General features: G+C 50.0%; 1 protein-coding gene across 1 annotated transcript in view; it reads left to right on the top strand.

Annotated features, from left to right (window-relative positions):
* CNNM3 (cyclin and CBS domain divalent metal cation transport mediator 3) overlaps window positions 1-21,803 on the top strand; it is a 41,340-nt gene extending 19,537 nt beyond the window's left edge. Inside the window, exons 3-8 of the mRNA XM_084804126.1 lie at window positions 1,158-1,310; window positions 3,916-4,085; window positions 9,550-9,646; window positions 11,483-11,616; window positions 13,236-13,371; window positions 20,002-21,803. Of these exons, the coding sequence (XP_084660252.1) occupies window positions 1,158-1,310; window positions 3,916-4,085; window positions 9,550-9,646; window positions 11,483-11,616; window positions 13,236-13,371; window positions 20,002-20,060 (749 nt within the window). The 3' untranslated portion in view covers window positions 20,061-21,803. The remainder of the gene's footprint in view (window positions 1-1,157; window positions 1,311-3,915; window positions 4,086-9,549; window positions 9,647-11,482; window positions 11,617-13,235; window positions 13,372-20,001) is intronic.
* The last annotated feature ends 48 nt before the right edge of the window (window positions 21,804-21,851 follow it).

Here is a 21,851-nt window from a genome sequence, read left to right as displayed (position 1 = left end):
GAAAAGGTTCTATTGCAGGCCTTTTCCAGTTGTGTTTGTTTTCTATTTGAAAGGAGCTTTTATTGTAGGAGAGTGTGAAAAAGAAAAGTGATCACCCACATGCCCCCTGAAGTGGTACATTCCACCCTAGCACCTCATTTTGCTGCATGTGTAGGGTAGGCCTTGGTCCTCAGGGAAGGGGGTTCTGCAAATGGTTGGGGAAGAAAGGGGATGGAAGCCGTCCCTCGTGCCTGGGATCCGCAGCTCAGAACTTTGGACAGTGGGCAGCTGCCATTGCGAGCGTTGTACCCAGGGCTGGGGGTGGCAGTTCTCATAATAAATGCCTGTGTACCCCCTCAGGGAGACCTGCCTCACATTTTGAGAAACAGGGAGCATTTAGAACAGGGCATTCGCTGAAGTAGAAATTCCACAGAACCCTCAGGCTCTGCAGTTTCATTCCACGTGCACTGGAGTTAACTCAACACTCTCAAAGTCAACTGCAAGACATCATTTGCCTTTTTAATTATGTGCAGGTAGAATGGCAACTCTGGTAGAGGTTACTAAAAATGGCAGGCGGATGTGTGTGATAGGGCTGTTCAGCTGCCTGGTCCCCTCAGACTACATGTAAATTATTTCTTGGAACACCCCCTTTCCTCTTTCCTTTATATCCAAGGCTGTGTAAATAAGTAAATAAATAAAAATTTGGCACCAGGTTATCTCAGATTGTTCAGCCTTTATAAACTCTGCAAATCAAACAAATGTGCATATGTTAGCTCACTTTCCATTCAGTCCCTACCCTCTAACCTTCAGTAATTTTATGCAGCTGCACTTTGTTCAGTTTCTGAGATTCCGTCAGGCATTTCCTGGATGCATTCAAGCCTACTGTCATGACCATAAGGACTAGCTAAAAATGAAACTAAAATTTCCAGGAAAATGAATTCTGCTCCCATAACTATGTTATTCTGCACCTATAACTATGTTCTGTGGTTCTTCTGCACTAGCACAGAGTTGTGAAATTTTCACAACAGTCGTATTGCATGCCCTTACAAGAGAACCCATCACTTTCCCCAGAAAACTCTGCTGGTAGTGATGGATGGATTGGGCTTGACTCCTCTGTCTCCTCTTGCCTTTTTTTTTTTTTGGTTCCTCCATCCCACTTCTCCCCCCACCACCTCCAGGGGAGAACAAATTGAAGAAGAAACCACCCCCACTTGGAACCTTGATGGATCGCAGGAAAGAAGATTTTTCCTTGTTCAAAGTGTCTGACAATGAGTATAAGGTGAAAATCTCCCCACAGCTACTTCTGGCTACACAGCGCTTCTTATCCAGAGGTAAGCCCAGGACAAGAGGCCCGTATTCCAGCTGTCTTTGTTCTCTCCCCATTTCCCTACCATCTCTGCCCAAGATGGGCACACGGGGTGAAAATGGGGGAGATTTGTTGCAGGGCTTTTGTTAGAGGTGGCTGCAGACTTTGGCCAGTATCCAGTGGTACTCCTAAGTAGACCCATTGAAGTGAATGTGCCTAGTTTATGTAAGACTACCATTGGATCCTGCCCTTCGCCTTTAACTGCAGCACAGCAATGGGGGTCTTATGTTCTTATACCTGTAGATCTAGCAGTAGCTTTTAGTCACAATTGTCAATGGAGCTTTGCTCAATAGAGGCTGTCTGTCTGTTTTTATTAAAAGTATTTCTAGCCGGCTTTTCCATCAAAATAAATGCTCAAAGCTCACAGCATGATCAACATATTCAAGCCAACAATACAATACGAAATGCTCCAAAATAAAAGAGAGAAGAGGCAGCAGATAAAAGACTCCAGTTAATGTCAGCGAAATTGAAATTTAGCAGCTTGGCAAGCCAAATTCCACATCCTTTCCCTATCAGCAGCTTAGAGAGGAACTGATCCTCACACACCTTGTAAGATAGGAGCAGGCAACTTGTAGGCCAAAACATCTGGGGGGGCACAACTTTCATCAGCCCTAGCCAGCGTAGCTAATAGGCAAGTATCATGGGAGTTGTAGGCCAAAACATCTGGAGGGCCACACGTGACTCACCCCTGCAAGGGGATAGCAAAGCAAGGAATGCAGCAGATGCTCCACCCCTGTAGATACAAACGACATACTACAAGGTAGCCTTCCCCAACCTGGTACACTTCAGATGTGTTAGATAATAGATCCCATCATTCCCAGACAGCATAGCCATTGATGGGAGTTCTAGTCCGACACACCTAGAAGGCACCCGGTTGTGAGAGGCTGCTCATGCCATTTCTTTTCTTGTCCAAACCTCTGTGCAACCAAGAAAAATCCACACATCTCTTCCAGGTCAGGGTGGGCGAACGAGCTATGTTTGAGTCTGCCAGGATTCTCTGAACATTGCCTTGCCGCTCATCTTGTGCCCGATTCCCATTCACGATCTCTGCTCGCTCTGTGCGAACAGAAAACTTGCGCAAATCGAGCAGCGCAATGGGAGATTAGCACAAGTTCCCCCAAATTTGTGCAGGTTTCCTAATTTGCGCAACTTTCCTGCATAGACTAAAGCAGGGCTGATTTGGTCCATGGAGGAAATTTTTGCAAATTGAACTAGGAATTGGGAACGAGAGAGACGCAAGTTCGTGTTAGACAATTTGCGAATATTTCCGGTGGAAACATGCTTGTGCTCACATTCAGAGCTTTGAACGAGGCGTGCTCACATGTTTTGTGAGCGAAAACGAAATTCTCATTCATCCCTACTTCCAAGTCCACTGTGCAGGCCAGAAGGCTTGAGATGGCGGGCGGAGGAACGTTGGGAGAGGCTGCTGTAAGGAATACGGTAATAACGTCCATCTAACCCTGCAGGGGGCATTTGGTCTGAGGAGGCGCGAGACAAAAGGCTTTCCTCAGACTTTGCTTATTCAGAGCTGTTGGATCAGAGATGGGGAATCATGTGGCCCTCCAGATGTTGGTGGACTGCAACCCCTATCATCCTTCACCATTGGCTATGCCCAATGGGAGTTGCAGTCCAGCAACATCTGGAGGGCTGCACGCTCCCCAGCCTCGCATTAGTTACTTTTCAAGGCTGTACTGACATTTAGACATACTTCGCTAGGGACTTATGTAGCAGCATTCCAGATGTTTGGGATTGAGCCCATCTGTTCTCCACCTTCCAAACCACTTCAGCAGGTATGGGTAGGAGAGGCATTGTCAGAAAGCTGAGAGAATGAGGAAGGGCCTCCTCCTCCCATGTGAAACTCCCCAATCGTTGAGATACTCACCAGAGATCTGCTCCTGGTTCCCCTGCTAACTAAGGCAAAGCGGGTGGCAGGTGGCGATTAGGGCCTTCTTGGTGGTGGTGCCATCTCCAGAGACACCAGGCTGTTCCCTCTTCTTCTAACCCAGGGGTAGGAAACTTGGTGCCCTCTAGATTTTGGATTACAGCTCCCGTAGCCCCCAACTCTTGGCCATGCTGGCTGTGGCTAATGGGATTTGTAGTCCAACACATCTTGAGGGTACCAGGTTGCTTACCCCTGTTCTAACCTTTAAGGTGCTGGGTAAAAACTTTGTTGTTCTCTCAAGCTTTTAATTAGAGGGTGGTTTACTCTTCTGTCACAGTTTCTTTAATTGCTGCTTACTCTTTTATTGGTACCTGTGTCTGTGTGTGATGTTTCTGCTTTTACACTTTCTCCCTCTTTTTAGTGTTCTTTTGTTTGTTTGTCTGATTAATTAATACATTGGAGACATTTTTATTTAAACAATCCTTCCCTGATTGGCCAGCCATGGTTTTATGAGCATAATTTGGTTTTGAATATTTTTATTCTGCATTTTAGTGCTTTTTTCTTTTTATTGTTCACCATGCAGGAATCTTATTAGATATACTTATATAAATTCTATAAAATAAAAATAATTTTGTTCTGATGTATGAACCGGCTGATGTGTCCTTTTCTGTCTTTTCCACACCCCCAGAGGTAGACCTTTTCAGTCCAGCCCGAATCTCCGAGAAGGTCCTGTTGCACCTGCTGAAACACCCCAGTGTCAACCAGGAGGTAAAGTTTGATGACACCAACCGCCTTGCTGCTGAACACTACCTGTACCAGCGCAACCAGCCGGTCAATTACTTCATCCTCATCCTGCAGGTACCGCTTCTAACCGAACATTTGTTGAGTGCCCTGGGTTGGCCAGGTGCTGTGCAGGGGCCTAGCCTGACCGTGTGGGAGTTAAAACCTTACATGGTCTTACCGTTAAAACCTTACATGGTCTAGGTCCAAGGTACCTTAGAGTGCGCCTCCTCCCCTACGTCCCAGTCTGCCACCTGAGGTCTTCTGAGGGCTCTCTGCTGCAGCTGACTAATGTGAGATTAGCAGCTCAGTTGTGGAATGAGCTGCCGGTTGAAATGCGCCTGGTGACCTCCTTGAAGGATTTAAAGCAGAAATTAAAGGCTCTGTTATTCCAGCAGGGCTTCCCTTTTTAGAACTCTTGTTCCTTTTTGCTGACTCTTGTATACTGTTTTTAAGCGGTGTTGTTTTTATTGTTGGATTTTTTGTTAAAGTGTTTTTAACTTTGTACACCACCTAGAGTATTCATATATAGGCAGGTTATAAATTGAAATAAATAAATAACAAACAAATCTGGGAAAATAAAAAGGTGCCCAAAAGACCACAGTGTGTATCAGGTGAGCCTCTCTGGGAAGGGCATTCCACAACTGGGGTGCCACCACTGAAAAGGTCCTTCCTGAAAGGAGCCTTGGGCAGTGCACATGGTGTGTTCCTCCTCCCTCCCTCCCTCCCTCCCTCCCTCCCTCCCCCCACCCCATTTTATTTTCACAATAACCCTGTGAAGTAGGTTATAGAGACAGATACCCGGTTTGCACCATCAAAACAGACCACCGTGACTTATTTATGCTATGGTGGGCTGTGGCATGTGCGGGGCAGGATTTGAATATTGAATGCCTGGTCATGGCTTGTGTGAGGGTTAAACAACTCTCATATAGCCTATGATCTGTTGTTGGGCGATGCAAGGGTTGTTTAACTCTCGCACAACCCCCTGCCGCCCAGGGCCGTGCGACATGACAAGCTACGGTCATGAAAAAAAAGGCTGCCTGCACGTGCCACAGCCCACCATGTGCTGACTGTGTGCACTTGGCGGTTAACGGCCGAGTGGGGGTTTGAACATGAACTTCCCCAGTCTCGCAACTCTAGCTACTTTACTGCACTGACTATTTATACTAGGCCTGGCCAATCCAGAGGCCTCATACTGCCTGCCGACCACGGAGGGCGATTTTGCTGCATACCCTTGTTCCCTTCTATGTAGGCTGACCATGTGTACCATTTTAAACGGGACAGTACCGCTTTTTTCATATTTCCCAACCGTCCCATCGTTTTAATATAAATGTCAATTTTATCCCATTTTTAATTTTTTGTATTTATGTTATATATTATATTTATTGCATTTATATCCCGCCCTTTTTCCTCTTGCAAGGAACCCAAGGCGGCTTACATTATCCTCCTCCTCTCTATTTTATCCTCACAACAACAACCCTGTGAGGTAGGTTGGGCTGAGAGTCTGTGACTGGCCCAAAGTCACCCAATGAGCTTCCATGGCTGAGTGGGGGCTAGAACCCGGATCTCCTGGCTCCCAGTCCAACACTCTAGCCACTATACCACACTGGCTCTCTAATTTTTCATTAAAAAAACTGAACGCGTTTATCGTAAGGCTCTCTGCTAATCAGTGCGTGCAGTAAAACTACTAGTGTGACGAAAGAGGAAGGTCCATTTCCGTTATCCAGCCAGGGCCAGGCTGCTTGAGCTAGCGATGCTCAGACACCGCCCCCTCGCTTGTCTGCAGTGGCGGGAATTCAAGAGGCGTCGCTAAGCCCCATTCAGCATGTGGGAGCCAGGAGGGCGAGTCTTACTGTTATTTCAACCATCTTTCCGCCCATAGAGATTCTTTCTGCCCTACATTCAGTTTGATTCGGACTTTTCAGACTCGTATTTCGGTTCAACGGGCTGTTGGCTATTTTTTTATTACAGCGGAACTCTCCGGTGGGACATTAGCATATACCGGCTTGTGATAGCAGAATATTACTGTTTTCTGTAATAATAAATAAAACCCCGTCCTGTTTTTGTCATCCCAATATCCCGTTTTTGTCTCAAGGAAATATGGCCAGCCTACTTCTGTGCCTATAGGGGGCTCTGGCCAGAGGTGTGGCAGAGCTGAGTGGTGGCCTGCTAAATGGCTCAGGAATGGATTGCACCACTTCAGGTTGCCTGGGGGTGAGGGTGGGAGGGGATTGACATTTTTGAATGCTTCCCTCTGTTTTAAGCTCCGTGTAACTGGAAAACCTTCGTGGCAGCCACAGGGTTGTGTTGGGCCCTTTCTCCCTGATGTGCTAGTGTACCGTTGGCGAGTATAAACAAAAGGGAAGTGTTCAGTAGTGCTATTCCTCACCTGTAAACCAAAGTGGCGCAGCCCATTGTGCCTCCTCATGAGCTGCCTCATCGTGCTGCGTGTGGAGGCCCGGCCCAGGGCCACCCTGAGTCAAGGCCCTGACACCGCTAACACCAACTCCGACAGGCCCCTGCTTTGTGTGGGAAGAAGACAGGCAGCCTCACAAAGTGAGAGACCCTCCCGTGCGGTGGGCAGGGGGGCTTACTCCTCTGTCTTTGTGTGGATGAGGAGGGAGGCCGAGACAACAGGAAGCTGAGCAGCGTTGGAGGAAGTGGGGCCAGGGAAGATGGCAGGGCCTGACCCTCTGCCTTCACACAGGCCTCCCTTCACAAAGGGAGGGAGCAGCAGGCCTGCCTGTTGTCTCAGGGACCCAGGGCCGCCGGCTCCAGATTTGAGGGGGCCCTCGGCAAAATTCCCTCTTGATGGGCCTCCGGGGGCAGACGTACCTGGTGTTGGCGGGCGGCCTGTTCAGTTTCCCACAATGCCCCGTGCAACACTAATGGGGAATTGAAATGGCCTCCTGCCACAAATAGGGAAGCCCATCAGCTGGGGGCCCAGGTCACACAGCAGCATGGTGGGCCTTGACAGGGTGCTGGGAACGCAGTCGTCAGATGCTGACCCCGGGCTGCAGGCAGCCCACGCGTTGGGAGGGGTGTCTTATGTAGGGTGCTTCTTTCTCCTCCCCCCTTTCTGCCACAGGAAAAGGAGCTGGGGGAGGGATTGTGAGCACGCAGTGTCAGGGATTGGGGAGGTTTCTGGCCCTGGTTGTCTTCAGTACCAGCTCTCAAGGTTTTTTTCAGAGGCTTCTCCCTGCACTAAAGCACGTAGCTCAAGTGCGGCTGACCTTTTGTATTCTCTTGGACAGTATTCTAGAGCTAGAGCAATCAGCTCCCCCCCCCCCTTGCAGGAATGGTCAGGCTCTGTAATAAAGATTGGTTCACCTAGTAGTCAGAGCTGTGTCACAGGGGTGTGTGTGAGCATGTGGTGTGGGGATGGGTGTGTTTGGTACAGGCATACAGAACCTCCAGCCTACCAGGGTCTACCAAACCTCCAACCCTATCCATCCCACAGAGCCTCCAGGGGTTCCTTGGGTTCCTTCAGGGGCTAGGGCTTAGGCTCCAAGCCCTGACCCTGGAGAACCCCCTCAGGGGGCATCCCCACTGTTATCTCCAATCTCAGGTTGGAGATAACAGTGGGGATTCCCCTGTTGGTGTGTGCCAGCAGCAGAACCCATGCTGTTACCTTTGGTCTGAGATCGGAGATAACAATGGAGATACAGTGAAGGCTGGTGGCTCCGATGTCAGCGGGGCAGTGAATCTGCTCCAGGTTTTGGTCGGAACCAGTCAGTACTCTAAAGGTGCAAAGCACCCCCCTCCCCTGCGAAGCACCTTGGAGAGCTCCTTTAGAGTTCTCGCTGGTTCTGATTGAAACCCAGAAAGGATTCACTGCCCCACTGACATCGGAGCCACCAGCCCCCACTTCGAGGACGTGGGGCAACAGAAATCGTGCACCAGGGAAAGCAGCCGCTCTCCTTGCCACAGGCCAACTTCTGTCACCTCGCATCCTTCCGTCCCCACTGTTATTTCCGATCAGAGATCAGAGTGGGGCTGGGACTGCAGGGCGGCCTGACTCTGCTCCGCCTACCCCCGCTACCTACCCCCATTGCAGGAAGGAGGAGGGGCGGGCTTCTCCGGCGGATCTCCTTCACACCATCATACTAGTACGAGGTCCTCAGTGGGCGGCGAGACTGTGCTTCCTGCAGGAACCCCTTCCAGATCCGCATTGGCACTGGTCTTCTGCCTTCCAGAATGGTCAGACATAGAAACAGTAAATCCCACTGTTTACTTTCCCTTGCAAGCGAAACTGTGAGCAGTTTATTTTGTTTTTTTAACCCCAACCTGATTAAAATTTGATAGGGAATGAAGTTGTTTTGGGGGCATGATCCAGCCCATGGGAGACCAGGCTACCTTCAGCTGAGGTCAGAGATGGCTGAAAAGGCAACCGCAGAGGGCGGAGCTGCAGTTTATTTTAGTTTCTAAAAATGTATGTGCCACCTCTCTGCCATGTGGTGTCAAGGTGGAAACTGAGCCGATAGAACCCCAGAGCAGTTCTGATTCTGAGGAGGAACAGCAATCCGTGGGAGAGGAGCTCACTCATCTCTCACAAGCACAGCAGCTGGCAGAAATTCCTCCTGCCAGCATTCCTGGGATAGATAGTGACCCTGGCAGCGAGAGAGCGCTGGAGGGGGGCTTGCTGGACGCTCGGCGCAGACACAGGGAGTGGTGACAGATGGAGGGCACAGAAAGGAGGCGTAGCACTCGTTTGGCACTCAAACAACGGTCTCGTCCCAAGGACCCAAGGGAAAGAGGGAGGATCTCTCCCTAGCCCATAAGTTCAGGGTCTTCCTGTAATTCTCCTTCAAACGGGGACCAACTGCCTAACCTGGAGCATAGGCTACTCTGCTGTTCCTTGCTTAGTCTCTGGTGAATAGCATCTGAAAGAGTCATTAAGTTGTAAAAGGATTAAAGCCTTGAAAAGAATCCTTTTGTCTGTGTCTTGAGTTAGCTGTTGGAATAGAGTGAAAGAGGCTACCAGGGCGCTCCTGACATGTGGCAACTAACAAAGATATTTTGAAACCAATAATAAAATCCAATAGAACATCCAAGTAAAAATATCAGCCTTGGAGGTTCTGTTTATGGTACATAAACAGAAGTAAGTTCTAAATATTTTAATAAGTCATTTTTAAAAACCAGATATATTACTTAAAGCAGCAGTGAACGCAGCAGCACTTAAAGAAGCCAGCCGCCATAGAATCAGGAGCATAAAAATGTCTTTGATGCTTAAAAGATGTTGGAGTTGGTGCCATGTGGGTATCTCTGGGAGGGGTATTCCACAACCAGGAGGTCACCACAGGAAAGACCCCTCCCCAGTTGCCTTGGAGAAGGCAGGGGCTTTCAGAGAAGGGCCTCTGAGGAGGATCTTGAAGAACAGGCAGGCTCATGCAGGAGAAGGGGGATCCTTCCTGTCCCACTTGAGCCACCCAAATCTAGGGTCTACGTGGCACAGGGATCTAAAGAATCCACTTGGTTGTGTCTTGACTTGCTCCCCCCCCCCAAGTTGCTGCCCTCACTTTGCCGTTAATGTCCTCCCCAGGGCAGGGTCGAAGTGGAGATCGGGAAGGAGGGGCTGAAGTTCGAGAACGGGGCCTTCACGTATTACGGTGTCTCCGCGCTGACAGCTCCTTCCTCAGGTGAGTCACACAGTCTCAAGTCTTCCCACCCCCCGGTAGCACCATGTGGGATGGGGAATCGGCTTCAGAGCCCTTGTTGGTAACTCAGCTTTCACAGGGGGCTGATTTTGAACTGAGCAGAGCCTGGAAGCATTGGTGCAAATGACCGGCAGCAGTGACTCCGCCCACGGATTTGTCTTTCAGGACAGAGGCAAAAGTAGCCTTTCTGGCTCCTTCCACCAGTGTTGGACTACATCTCATCATCCCCAGTCAGCATGGGCAGGGGATGATGAGAGGTTGCGGTCCAAGACATTTGGAGGGCACCAGATCGGGAAAGGCAAAAGACCCTTTAACCGCTCCCTCCTCCTCAGTCTGATCACCTGCAGAGCATTGGCGGAGTGCTTCCCTGGCACCAGGGGTGGGCAGCTTGTGGCCCTCCGGATGTTTTGGCCTGCAACCCCTTTCCGCCCTAGCCAGCATGGCCAATGGTCAGGGAAGATGGGAGTTGTAGGCCAAAACATCTGGAGGGCCAGAACATGTCCACCCCTGCCGAGCCACTTGGTTGTCTACCCTGGGCTCTGTGTAACAGCCACGGCGGGGGGGGGGGGTGGCGTCTGGGCCATGGCACAGGGTGGAGGGGTTGGGGTCTGGTTCGTTCTCTAGTGCCATTTTCCTGCTGAAAAGAATCACACACACGCGCGCGCACACACACACACTGCTTTTTGTCTCTGGAGGTTCCATTTGTTGCAGTGGCGTCTTTGGGGGCACATGGCAGCTGGGTTGCTCTTTCAGCTGGGAAAGAGCCAGTCTTGATCTGGATTCCCCCCCCCCCCCCACACACACACACACAGGTGCTATTTCTTTCAGACAAACAAGCCTGGGATATTTGATCACAGGGCAAACAGCCTGGGAGGGAGGAGCTGAGGTGCTGCCAGGAAAGGCCTGGCCGAGGCCTCTCTCACTCTTAGCGCTAGAAGGGAGGGGGCTTTACTGACCCCTTTGCCTGTATGCCTGGGAGGAATTGTCTGAAGAGCATAACTCAGAGGTAGGGCTTGGAGCCAGATGGACTGGAATGGGGTCCCTGCTCTGCCAGCTGCTTATCCTGCATCTGAGGGGAATTTCTGCTTGTGATGGCAGCCTCTCGGATCTTTTGAGTTTGGATCTCGCTTCCTAAACCCAGGAGGGCAGAGAAACCTGTCCGAGTGGATAAGAGCAGCATCGTCAGCAAGCATTTTTTTTGTGGACCTGTTGCCAGGCCTGTGTACTTTCTGTGGTTTTAAAAGACAGATTCTGGCCCAGGTTGACATGATGCAACAAGAAAAGCTGAACTGATAATGCTTAGTGTTTATATAATGCTCTCTAATGTTCAAGCCCTTTGCATATATTATCTCAATAATCTTCCCAGTAATCCTGTAGTCAGTACTATTATCCCCATATTACTGATGGAAAGAACTAAAGCTGAAGGGAAATGGCTTGCATATGGCCCTCTTGAGAGTTCTTGGCAACAGCAAGATTCAAACTGTGAACTTCTTGGTTTATACCTCAGTGCCTTAGCCGCTACTCTAACATCAGCTCGGAATTCTCCATTTAGTGTAAATTATGCCAGTTCAGCAAATGTGCATATATTTTAATTTCCCCTGCACCCTGGGGATGAAGTGCAAAAGAACCCTACAGAACTACATTTATTAACCTTTAGCAAGTACAACTAACGTGTTCAGATTTTTTTGTGCATTCATGAGAGCTAGAAACATGTTCATTGGTTTTAAAAAGCCAGGATTTGCATGGTTCTTCGTGTCGGAAGCCGTATCCCTCTGTCTCCTGGCTCCCAGTCTCAGCACTGATGTTTTCCTTCGATAGTTCATCAGTCGCCAGTGTCCACTCTCCGGATGAATCGCCGTGATCAACAGCTGGACTGCACAGAGACCACCAACTACTCTGCATACTGTCCTGACTACACCGTCCGGGCGCTCACTGACCTACAGTTCATCAAGGTAAGCTCCAGTGGAGGCGCTGGGGTGGGCTGTGGCTGACCACCAGCCAGACACCCTCCGAATTAGTCCAGCAAATAGGGTTTGTTTGTGAAATTAGCACCGTTTCCCTGTGGTGCGTAAGTCAGGCTCGCTTGCTTGAGTAATCCGATGTTCGTAGGCTAATTTGGAGCGTAGGGACTCATCACGTGTGGTCTCGTTCACTAGCCGTGTACCTCCCTGTTTTTGCAGCCCTAGGAAGACTGTGGAAACAGAATGTGACCAGGGTTGCAGCCTTTAATCAATGAATTGGCTGGATTAATCAATTAAAACCTCCTCCTTAGCACCATCTACAACACAGTCACATGTCTACTCAGAAGTGTGCCATATTGAGTTCAATAGGGCTTACTCTCAGGTAAGTGGATATAGGGTTGTAGCCTCATTCAACTAAAAAGGCATCCCTGATTAATCAAGCAACACATTACTAAAGAAAAAATGTTAATTACCTATAATAATAAAAGAGGATGTGTGTCTGTCTGTCCGTCTGCGCCATAGCACCAAGGTCATGAAACCTTGACACTTGGCATACATAGTAACAGGACCCTAGGGGTGTGCACCTCAGGGTTATTTTGTTTTGAAAATGCATTTGTTTAAATTAATTTAAATGTGTCCATGTGGTTGAAGCCTGCAGTAACATCTTCATCCACTAGGAGCAGAGTTCCCTAAGCAGCATATAGCTTTGCAGCCCATACAGGTTGAAGCCAGAAGAGATGAGCAGGCCGAGGGACAGAGTTACACGCCTGTCCCCTGCTGTGTGGCAGCCCCCCTCAGGGGAAGGGAATGGACAGGTCCCTCAGGGGGCTATAGGGGAGCACTATGGCAGGGGCCATGCCTAGGGGGCGTCAGCGGGCATGGCTTCACTCGGGTGGGGCAGGCATGGTGTGTCCAACCCTGAAGCTCAGTGACTTGAAGGGTTCTCTGTATCAAACTAAGCACCATTGCCACCCATGTGAAGCCAGGTCCATTCGCTAGTGTTTAATACGAAAGCTGTCACTGGCAGGCACGGATAGGAGAGGCATTCTCACTTCACTCTCACACAAGAAGGGATGCCTCTTTTAAGAAGGTGCTTTCTGTGATACATTCACGCACCCCATAAAAGCAGAGAAGGTTCTGAGCAGCCCCCTCAGAATTGTTGTTTTAGTCATATGCAAGTGTATGCAGATTTAATCAATGATATAAGCCATCAGTTGGATTACAGATCCTTTGATGAAGCAAGTAAGATTTTGTTTAATCGGGTGACAAGTCCTACAAGTCAATCCACCTGTTTCTATCATCCAACATGTTTTCCCTAGTTGATGAAATCAGTAAAGAACCAGAAAAGTGGAGACGGATATTATTGCATGTTTGGGGTGGGAAAGGGGAAACCTTCCTGAATCCAGTGGGCCCAAACTTGAAGCAATGGAATAGAACTTTACAGAAACACTTCCTAAACAAACTCGATTCTGTCTTTGACCCCCTGAGATTCTTTGCCCTTAACTTAGGAGCCTCGGCTAGTTACAAACAAAGCAAGTCCTCGATTTCCAGCCTAATCGTGACTGACACGCAGAACAGCTTTGCTCAGAACAGCGGCTTCTTCTCCCCAGGTGACCCGGTTGCAGTATCTCAATGCCCTCATGGCCTCCAGGATACAGAACTCCCCTCAGTCACCCGATACCGTTGAACTGAAAATCATCCCCAGCAGCCAGACAAAGCTTCTGAACGACAAAAATGCTGCAGCAGGTACGTGCTTGTGTGGTTGTGGTCACCAGGTGGTGCTGTGGCCTCGTGCCTTGTGTCACCTGTGCCAAGATCTGCCATTCGCTCACCTATTTTGGACCATGGCTGCACACTCGGACCGAGAGGGGCAGGGTTCCCATGGATTGTCCTCATTCCTGCTTGAGCTCATAAGCAGTTGAAGTTAGCCTCCCTGCGGACCCTTTAGAGCAGGGGTGGGCAATCAGCCTAATTTCAGAAGCCTTCTATGAGCAATTAGTTCAGAGCTCTGCCAGGAGCAATCTGTCCCTCCCATGGCAGCTTGTGGGGTAGGGGGGGAGCAGGGGAGAGGTATCAGAAGGAAAGGAAAGGAAAGGAAAGAGTGTGGGAGGGAGGGTGGGAAGGCAGTATCAAGAGAGAGGGAAGGGGTGTCATAAGTAGAAGGGGAAGGGGTGTCAGAGAGCGGGAAGAAGATGTCAAAAAGAGGGAGGGAGTGAGGGAGGTGTCAGAGAAAGGGAGGGAGTGTCAATGAGAGCAGAAGATGCTGTCAGTGGTAGAGAGAGAAAGAGGGAAGGGAGTGTCAGAGAGAGGGGGAAGAAGGTGTCAGAAAGAGAATGAGAGAAGAAGGGTGTCAAAAGAGAGAAGGGGTGGCCCTGCTCATTTCTGGCTCTGGTGCCACTCACCACCAACATGTGGCCCCAACAGGTCACCTCTAACAGAAAAAGTCCCCCCACCCCTGCGTAAGAGACAACTCAGATATGGTCCACCAGCTGAGCCCCTCCGTGACATCCAGAGGGTTCCCAATTCAGCACCCACCAGGATTTCCAGAGAGGCCATAGCTCACGGGTGGAGCATACAGTTTGCTTGGAACCCTTCTATTGCCGGATGAAGGACATGGTGTAGGAGAGCAAGGAAACGCCTCTGCCCAAGACCCCAGAGCACAAGGATGCCTCAAGCTCTTTTGCTGCCCGAGGTGGAAATTCATGTTGCTCTGCCTCCTCTCCTCTGGCACGTCACCTCGTTGCATGCGGGGAGAGCAGAACAATTGTTTCCTCCTCAAGGGGACGACAAGATCCAGCTCAGCGGGGTTTGCAGAACGGTGCTCTCCCCTCTTGAGAGTTGTCCTAAATACAGCCTTGCTCCATATTTGGGGAAAGGGGGCTGCAGTCAAGAAGAGTGGTGGATGGAGGCACAGAATGGCCGTGCACATTTCAGACCCTGCCACAAGAGGTGGTAATAGCCATTAGCTTAGGTAGCTTTGAAGAGGAGGGGCTACTTGCCAGGATGGCTAGATGGAACCTCCGTGTTCAGAGGCAGTGAACCTCTCAAATAGCACTGGCTGGGGAGCAGCAAGGGAGGGTTCTTGCGTTTGTACCCTGCTTGGAGGTTTTCCCAGAGGCCTCCAGTTAGCCCCTGTGAGAAACAGGAGGCTGGATGAGGTGGACCTTGGGTCGGATCTTACGTTCTTGCACTTCCTTTTCCACGGGCTTGGGGTGGGTGGGAGGGAGATTGTGGTCTCCCTTGGAGGGTTTCCAAATCCTTCTGCCCTGACTAGCTGCCTATGGGGTTGGGCTGACCCTGCTGGAAAGCTGCTGCTGCCACCCAGTACAAACTGACCTGGCCCAGACTGTACTGGGTTCTGGAGAATCTTGGGCTTCCTTGGATGCTTATCAGTTCAGTAACAGCAGATATAAATTTCCCTGGAAGTTTCTCCCAGTTAGGAATCTGCAACGGATTCAGATGAGTCCGGATTTCTATGAATCTGACATGCGAATTCTGTGGACTTGCAGACTGATTTTTTACTTTAGCGATGCACATTAGCGCAAGTGCAAATTAGCACTAATGTACATTAGCGCAAGTGGAACAAAATTCTCATATATCTCTTTTAAAAAATTCCATTCCAGCAGTGAGCAGAGACGATGAAACAAAAGACCCCTGGCAACACAGGCAGAAGGAATTTAACAAAATCCCCACTCCCAGTCTGCCTTTGAAAGGGGCCTTAGTGAGCTGCAGTGACCTTTTCAGTTCATGCAGAGTAAGAGTGGTGCCCAGCAGGCCTGGCTTGGGCTCTGCACAAAATGAGTGTGCCCACCCACCCCCAAACGCACCCGAGAATCCTCCGCGACATACTGGCCACCCAGGGCAAGGAAATCAATCGAAAACATGAAATGCTGGTGCCCTAGTTGGAACCAGTGGTCCGCCTCGGTGTATGGCAGTTGCTTGCGGAGTCTGCGGCCATCTCAGAGGCATCTTGTTGTTGGCTGTTGCGACACTGACGCACGATATAGCACACAGGAGGACAGGGCCCTGCCCTAAGGGGCTTACAATCTGTAATTTGACACTGGGGAGACTACAGAGGAAAGGGGAGGGGAATGGCGGAGAAGTGCATTATTTCAGAGCAGTTATGTGTGCCAAGGCTTACAGTAGGACAGCCTGATGCCCTCCGGATGGGTTGGACTGCAATTCCCATCACCCCCAGAATGGGAAAGATGGGAGTTGCAGCCCAACACATCTGGAGGACACCAGGTTGGGAAAGGCTGCAGTCAGGGCATGGGAACTAGGGTGTTGTGCCAAAAGCGTCACAGAGACAGTGAGTTTGAGAAGGAAGGAAGAGAGGCAGCTTCACACTCCACGAGGCCGTGGCAAGCAGGAGGGGGAGAAAAGGAGCAGGAGACTTTCAGATGGCGAAGGCGGATGGCGTGCAAGGAAAGAGGACCGCGGGCAGGGAAATTTTTCTCCCTCTCTCGTAATACTAGAATCTGGGGTCATCCCATGAAGCTGACTGGCGGGAGATTCAGGACAGATAAGAGGAAGTCCTTCTCCACACAGTGCATAGTTATGGGATTTGCTACCACAGGGTGTAGTGATGGCCACCAATTTGGATGGCTTTAAAAGGGGGTTGGACAAATTCCGGGAGGAGAAGGCTATCAATATCTCCTAGTCCTGATGGCTGTGTGCTACCTCCAGTACAAGAGGCAGTGAGCCGACATACACCAGTTGCTGGGGAACATGGGCAGGAGGGTGCTGTTGCACTCATGTCCTGCTTGCAGGTTTCCCATGAGCAGCTGGTTGGCCACTGTGTGAACAGATGCTGGACTAGATGGACCCTGGGTCTGATCCAGCAGGGCTCTTCTTAAGTTTGTATTATTTTTTTTATTTATTTATTTAAAATATTTCTTGGCTGCCTTTCAGGGCAGAAGCCCTCCCAAGGCAGCTTACAACAATACAATACATAAAAACAGGTAAAATATTAAAAGTGATAAAAACGTAAAAACAATAATAAAAGCCAACAATAAAACCAACAATTAAAACCAACAATGATGTTAATAGCAGCAACAGCGGCAGTAATATCAGGAGAAGGCCAAGGTAAAATAATATGTTTCCAAGGCCTTAAAAGTCCGCAGTGACAGAGCATGGCAGACCTCCGATGGCAGCTTGTTCCAAAGATGTGGGGCCACTGCAGAGAAGGCCCTCTCACTGGTGTTCACCCACCTGACTGCTCTCATGGGTGGGCAAATGAGAAGGGCCTCTCTTTCTGATCTTAATATGTACTATATCAGGATATTAGAGAAGAGAGAGGTGTGGGGCGGGCAGTGGGGAAGCTGTGGAGGGTTTTGAAGGGAAGTACAATCCTGTACTTCCCATCCAGATTGTACTGGATCCAGAAGTGCAGGCTTGTGTCCCTGGAACTACTTACCTAGCAAAGCTGCACCTCTTTTACCTTTTGACTTGTTCTCTTTCTCTGCACCATCCTTGCAGGAGCTAAACACTACTCTCTCTCTCTCTTTCCTGTCCTGTTTCTTCCTTTCTCCCTCCAGCCTTCCCGCTAAATCTCTCTTTCTTTGGCACAATTGAGAACTGCATTTAATACAGGCCTCTCTGCCATAGTCTGGAGTGCCTTTTTTGAAAAAAAACCCACAAGGTAAATATATATCCAGTCCATTTTTCTCCCCTATTTCCCCTCTCCTCCTTCACAAGCACAGTCTCCCAGCCTCGTGGAAGTCGCCAGCTCCTTGGGAGAAGCACCCACACACTGTGGGTAGCAGAGCGTCCGAATAACCCACCAACAGCGAGGATCGAGTGTGTGGATGTTTCCTGTGGAATCGGCACCGCACCAAAGGGGAGGTGCCAGTTCCAAGGGGACAGCTGGGTCATTTGAACATTCTCCCAGGGGCTGCTCACAGATAATTGGCTCACATGCAATGGGGGGAGTGTCCAAACTAGAATGGACTGCACCACTTCAGGCTGCAGGTTGGGTTGGGGGGGGCACTTTGGCATGCTCCCCTTCATTAAACCCTGCATGTAGAAAAGTAGCACATCAGGGAGAAGGACTCCTGTTGTGGTGGTTTTCCGCTTCTGGGACATTTTGTTTTGTGCGTGTTTTTTTTTAATATAAGAGGGGATTGATTCCTTCTCCTGCAGCCTAAAAGGGGCACAATCAATTCACCCATCTCACTTGGCTGCACATGTAGACCAGGCTTTTGTGTCTGGTCAGTCGTATCATGAGTGTGGTTTTTTCCATCCTGCCTTTCCTATCTTAAGCTGATGCGGATCTTCTGTGGGGGAGGTGGATCCAATGTGCAAGAGGGTAGGGAGCCCCTCTGGGAGTTAAGTTTTCTCTCCCTGGTTACATGTGTGCCTGTTGTCCCCTCTCCCCTCTAGCCAGACTCAAGGGAGATAAACCATTTCATTCTCAGTCTTCCCCAACCTGGCCTCCTCCAGATGTGTTGGACAGCAAGTCCCATCATTCCCAGCCAGCATGGGAATGATGGGGCTTGCAGTTCAATACATCTGGAGGGGGCCAGGTTAGGGAAGGCAGTTTTAGATTCTGAAGTGCATTTTCACTCCTAATGTGGCAAATGCAACCTATCAAGGGGGAATTTGCCATGGTGTGCTGTGTAACTACGTGCCAAACTCGTCTGTATCATGCCCCCCCCACGCACCACCCAGTTCCATGTCTGCAAGGCTGTTTTGCCATTTGGGGGGTTTCTGCTTTCCCTCCCATGCATAGAATTCTGCAGGCGGGGGAGAAGGGGACTGCGCTCGCCGGCTCTGTTCCCCCCGCCTGTGTCCCCAGCGCTTAGCTCTGCTGCTCTGCGCACATCAGAGGGGTTTGAAATGAGCCTGCCAGACTACCTGCCAGATTTCAAGCCTTGATCATGCAGGTAGCCTGCCTATGTAGTGTAGGCTCCCACTTCAGGCTTTCCCCTTCCAACACATGGGTGGGATGGGCCAACCAAGCTGGGCTCCCCTCCCCTTCATGAGGTTCCAATTATGTGGGCGATCAACACCCACGTGGGGCTTGTGCATGCTGGAGTTCTCTGGGAATACAGAATTCAATATTGATCACAAAATTCAACAGCCCAAGAATCTCTTCTTTCCTTTTCCTTTCCTTTCCTTTCCTTTCCTTTCCTTTCCTTTCCTTTCCTTTCCTTTCCTTTCCTTTTCTTTTCGAGGCAATTTTCTAGCCCTTCCTGAGGCTGTGTAGTATCCTGGTTAGAGTGTTGGACTGTGTCTGGGGAGAGGCCCAGAATCAAATCTCACTCAGCCTAACCTCTCTCACAGCATTGTTGTGAGGCCAGAATGGAGGGGAACAGAACTATGAGTGCTGCCCTGGGCTCTTTAGAGATTGAGTATAAATGCAATAAATATGTAAGTATTGAACAGTTGGGCAATGCCTGCTAAAATCTCAGTAGCCAGAAGGCTGGTTTACAATTTCCAGTGGTTGGGATCAGTCTCTGGTGCCCTTTGTCTCTTCCCGTAACTAACAAAACCATAGTAAAATGTGCAAAACGGGAAACAATGCAGAATAAATTATGCAAACCCACTCCATTTCCATAACTTAATACAGGAGAACTCCTTTTTTTCCTTGCTTACCTGAGCACAAAATGTCATGGGTTTTTTTAGCATAGAACTTATACAGCCTTGCATGTCTGCAGTCACTGTTAGAGATTAGCATAGCTGCCTCTCTTCTGTGTGGAATGTGTGACAAAACACTCCACCCGTTATTGTTTCTTTTACCCTCCTGATATTGTAAAGCGGTGGGGAGTACTATGGAATCCTCAGCTTCTATTTTCATGTTTCTAGTCCCTATGGATGAGCTAGAAAATGGGTGAGAAGCACGTGGTGAAATTTTAGGAAGCCAAAGTGGTGGGATTAGCAGGGGCTTCCGGTGCACGAGAAGTCTGCAGAGCGATACGCGCTGCTTCCCAACAGCCAATATAAATTATGGAAAATAAACAAGTACTTATTAATGCACTCAGCATGCATATGACACTTCAGAGGATTCAAAAGTGTTCCAGGTACATTGTCTCACAACAACTCTGTAAAGTAGGCCAGCATTATTAATCCCGCATTGCCGGTGGAAGGGCTGATCCTTTGCCTAAGGCCACGTAGGGGATTTTGTGGCAGAGGGGAGATTTGAGCCAGGGGCTTGGTGCTCATAGTGCCTGCTCTTAGCCGCCAGGTTTCACCAAAACCACATTTCATGCTAGTTCTGCAGTGTACACCTTTGAACTTTTCCCGGCACAGGATCTAGATGTTTCTTTTGGGCAGTGTAGAGTTTACGCAGTCCTGCTCGTGGCTCAGTCTTCTGCTGCCAAACTCGCGAGGGCGCCTGGAGATGAGGTTTCATTGCTGTTCTCTCTCCTGCTCCAGGGAAAAGCAGAAGCAAGCTCAACCTACTGGAAGAGGAGAGCCAGAGCACGGGGGTCTGACCTCCTGCAGGCGGATGCGGCCGGGGAGGCCCTTCTCAGAGCTCCAGCACTGCTTCTGGCTCCCACCCATGATTCAGATGGACCTTTCGTTTGGTGCCTGCATCCCAGACGAGACTCCCTAAACTGCGAGGAACCTGGTCAGCTCCGGTGGCCGGCTGGGCGGATCGCCACTCCGGTTGCTTCTGGTGCTTTGACCTGGCTGTCGTGCGCAGGGCGTCCTTTTAGTGGGGCGTGACTGCAGAGGGTGGTTGAGCTCGGTGGGGTCTCCAAGATTGTGAGCAGCAGAGAACAGCTGCACTGCAAATACAGACTAGGTTGCTTTTACAGTAGCCGATGCGAGCAGGGCTGGCAGCTGCAGCGTTCCTCTCTGGTCCCTTGACAGTGTTGATCTCCTGTTCTGTGCAACAGCTCCCCTTCCTCCTCATTGCCCCACACATATATGCCCTCCCGTGCACACACGCGCACTCTCCAGTTCGTCGGGCACTATCCCAGGTTTGCACTGACAGCCCCAAGGATCAGCTCAGGAGCCCCTCGGCACCCTTTTTGGCTCTGCAGCTGCTGGCAGGGAAGCAGCATGTGCTGAACCCCAGCTCAGCATTTCTGCCTTTGACCGCCCCCTCGGGCCAGAGCCGGCGCCAGGGCACACGACCTGCTCCTCCTGCCTCCCAGGGCCCTTCATGCCTCCACCTTCCTGGTCTTCTGAGGCCTTGGATCAGCCACGGGTGCCAACCTCTGCCCAAGGTTGCCAAGCGCTGGCGCCAGGCATGGCATCGTCACATCCTTGCCCTGACCCCTGTCCAAATCGTGCCAAAGTCCATGCTCCCTGTGTCTTGGGGTTATGCTTGCCAGCTGTACCGCTCACCCTCTTTCCCCAGAATGTGGCTGCCCTGGGGGGCTGCCTGTGGCAACCCAGGCAATGTGATCTCTCTGCAAAGGAAGCCCTTCCTGTCCAAGGGGCTGCCTGTCTCCCGGCCAGTTCCTGCTTCCATGTCACTCTTCCTCCTTGCTTTGGATCTCTAGTCCCTACACTCAGCGCAGGCTTGAAAAGCTCTGTTTGCACAGGCGATGACAGCAAAGGCAAGCAGGCCCCAGGCCGTAGCCACCCTACAGTGGCCTCGTCCGAATTCTGGAGTTTAAACCACTCTCCTGACTTCTCATGTAAGCCATGCGGGGGAGGGGGATGCGGGGTTTGTCCCCCTGATCTAAGCACTGAAATTCCCATCTCTCTTGCCAACGCATGAAGGATCTGCAACATTTCATGAGCTCCCCCAAGAAGGCCTACTGGAAAAAAAAAAGTCTCAAAGGTCCTTCCTTGTGTTAGTGCTTAGAAGAGCAAGCTGCTGTCTCTTTCCCTCTGGACTGGCCTCCACCTCCGCCATCAGGTCCCGGCCCGAGCGGCTCAGAGGAGACTCGGTTTGCCCTTGTGCAAGAGTAGCCCTCCACTCCAGCATTGGCAGAGAGACTGTCTTTTTTTTTTGTCTAGTTGCTACTAACAGTATTTCCCCTCATCCCCCAAGTTCTTATTTTTTTTAAGGAAATAAAAGACAGAGGAGCAAGAGAGAAAGGAAGTCAGTTTCCCTTTCTCTTTTCCTCTCCCCTTTCACCACCAACAGCAGAACTTGGCTAAAAACAATGTATAATTTCAGGTAAATTATTTGTAACCTGTCTCTATGTTGTAGCCTTTCTGCAAGGACTGTACCTTCAAATGGAATAGTCTAACCTTATACATTTATTTATAAGTTACTGGTTTGCGAGGCGTGATGGCTCAGTCAACACTAGGAAAGGAATCTT

The sequence above is a fragment of the Heloderma suspectum genome, chromosome 6 (genome assembly GCF_057233095.1).
Source record: "Heloderma suspectum isolate Gila_16-S chromosome 6, 16-S_ref, whole genome shotgun sequence".
NCBI lineage: Eukaryota > Metazoa > Chordata > Lepidosauria > Squamata > Helodermatidae > Heloderma > Heloderma suspectum.
The sequence above is the reverse complement of the archived record's forward strand: the minus strand, read 5'-3'. Positions and strand labels throughout refer to the sequence as shown.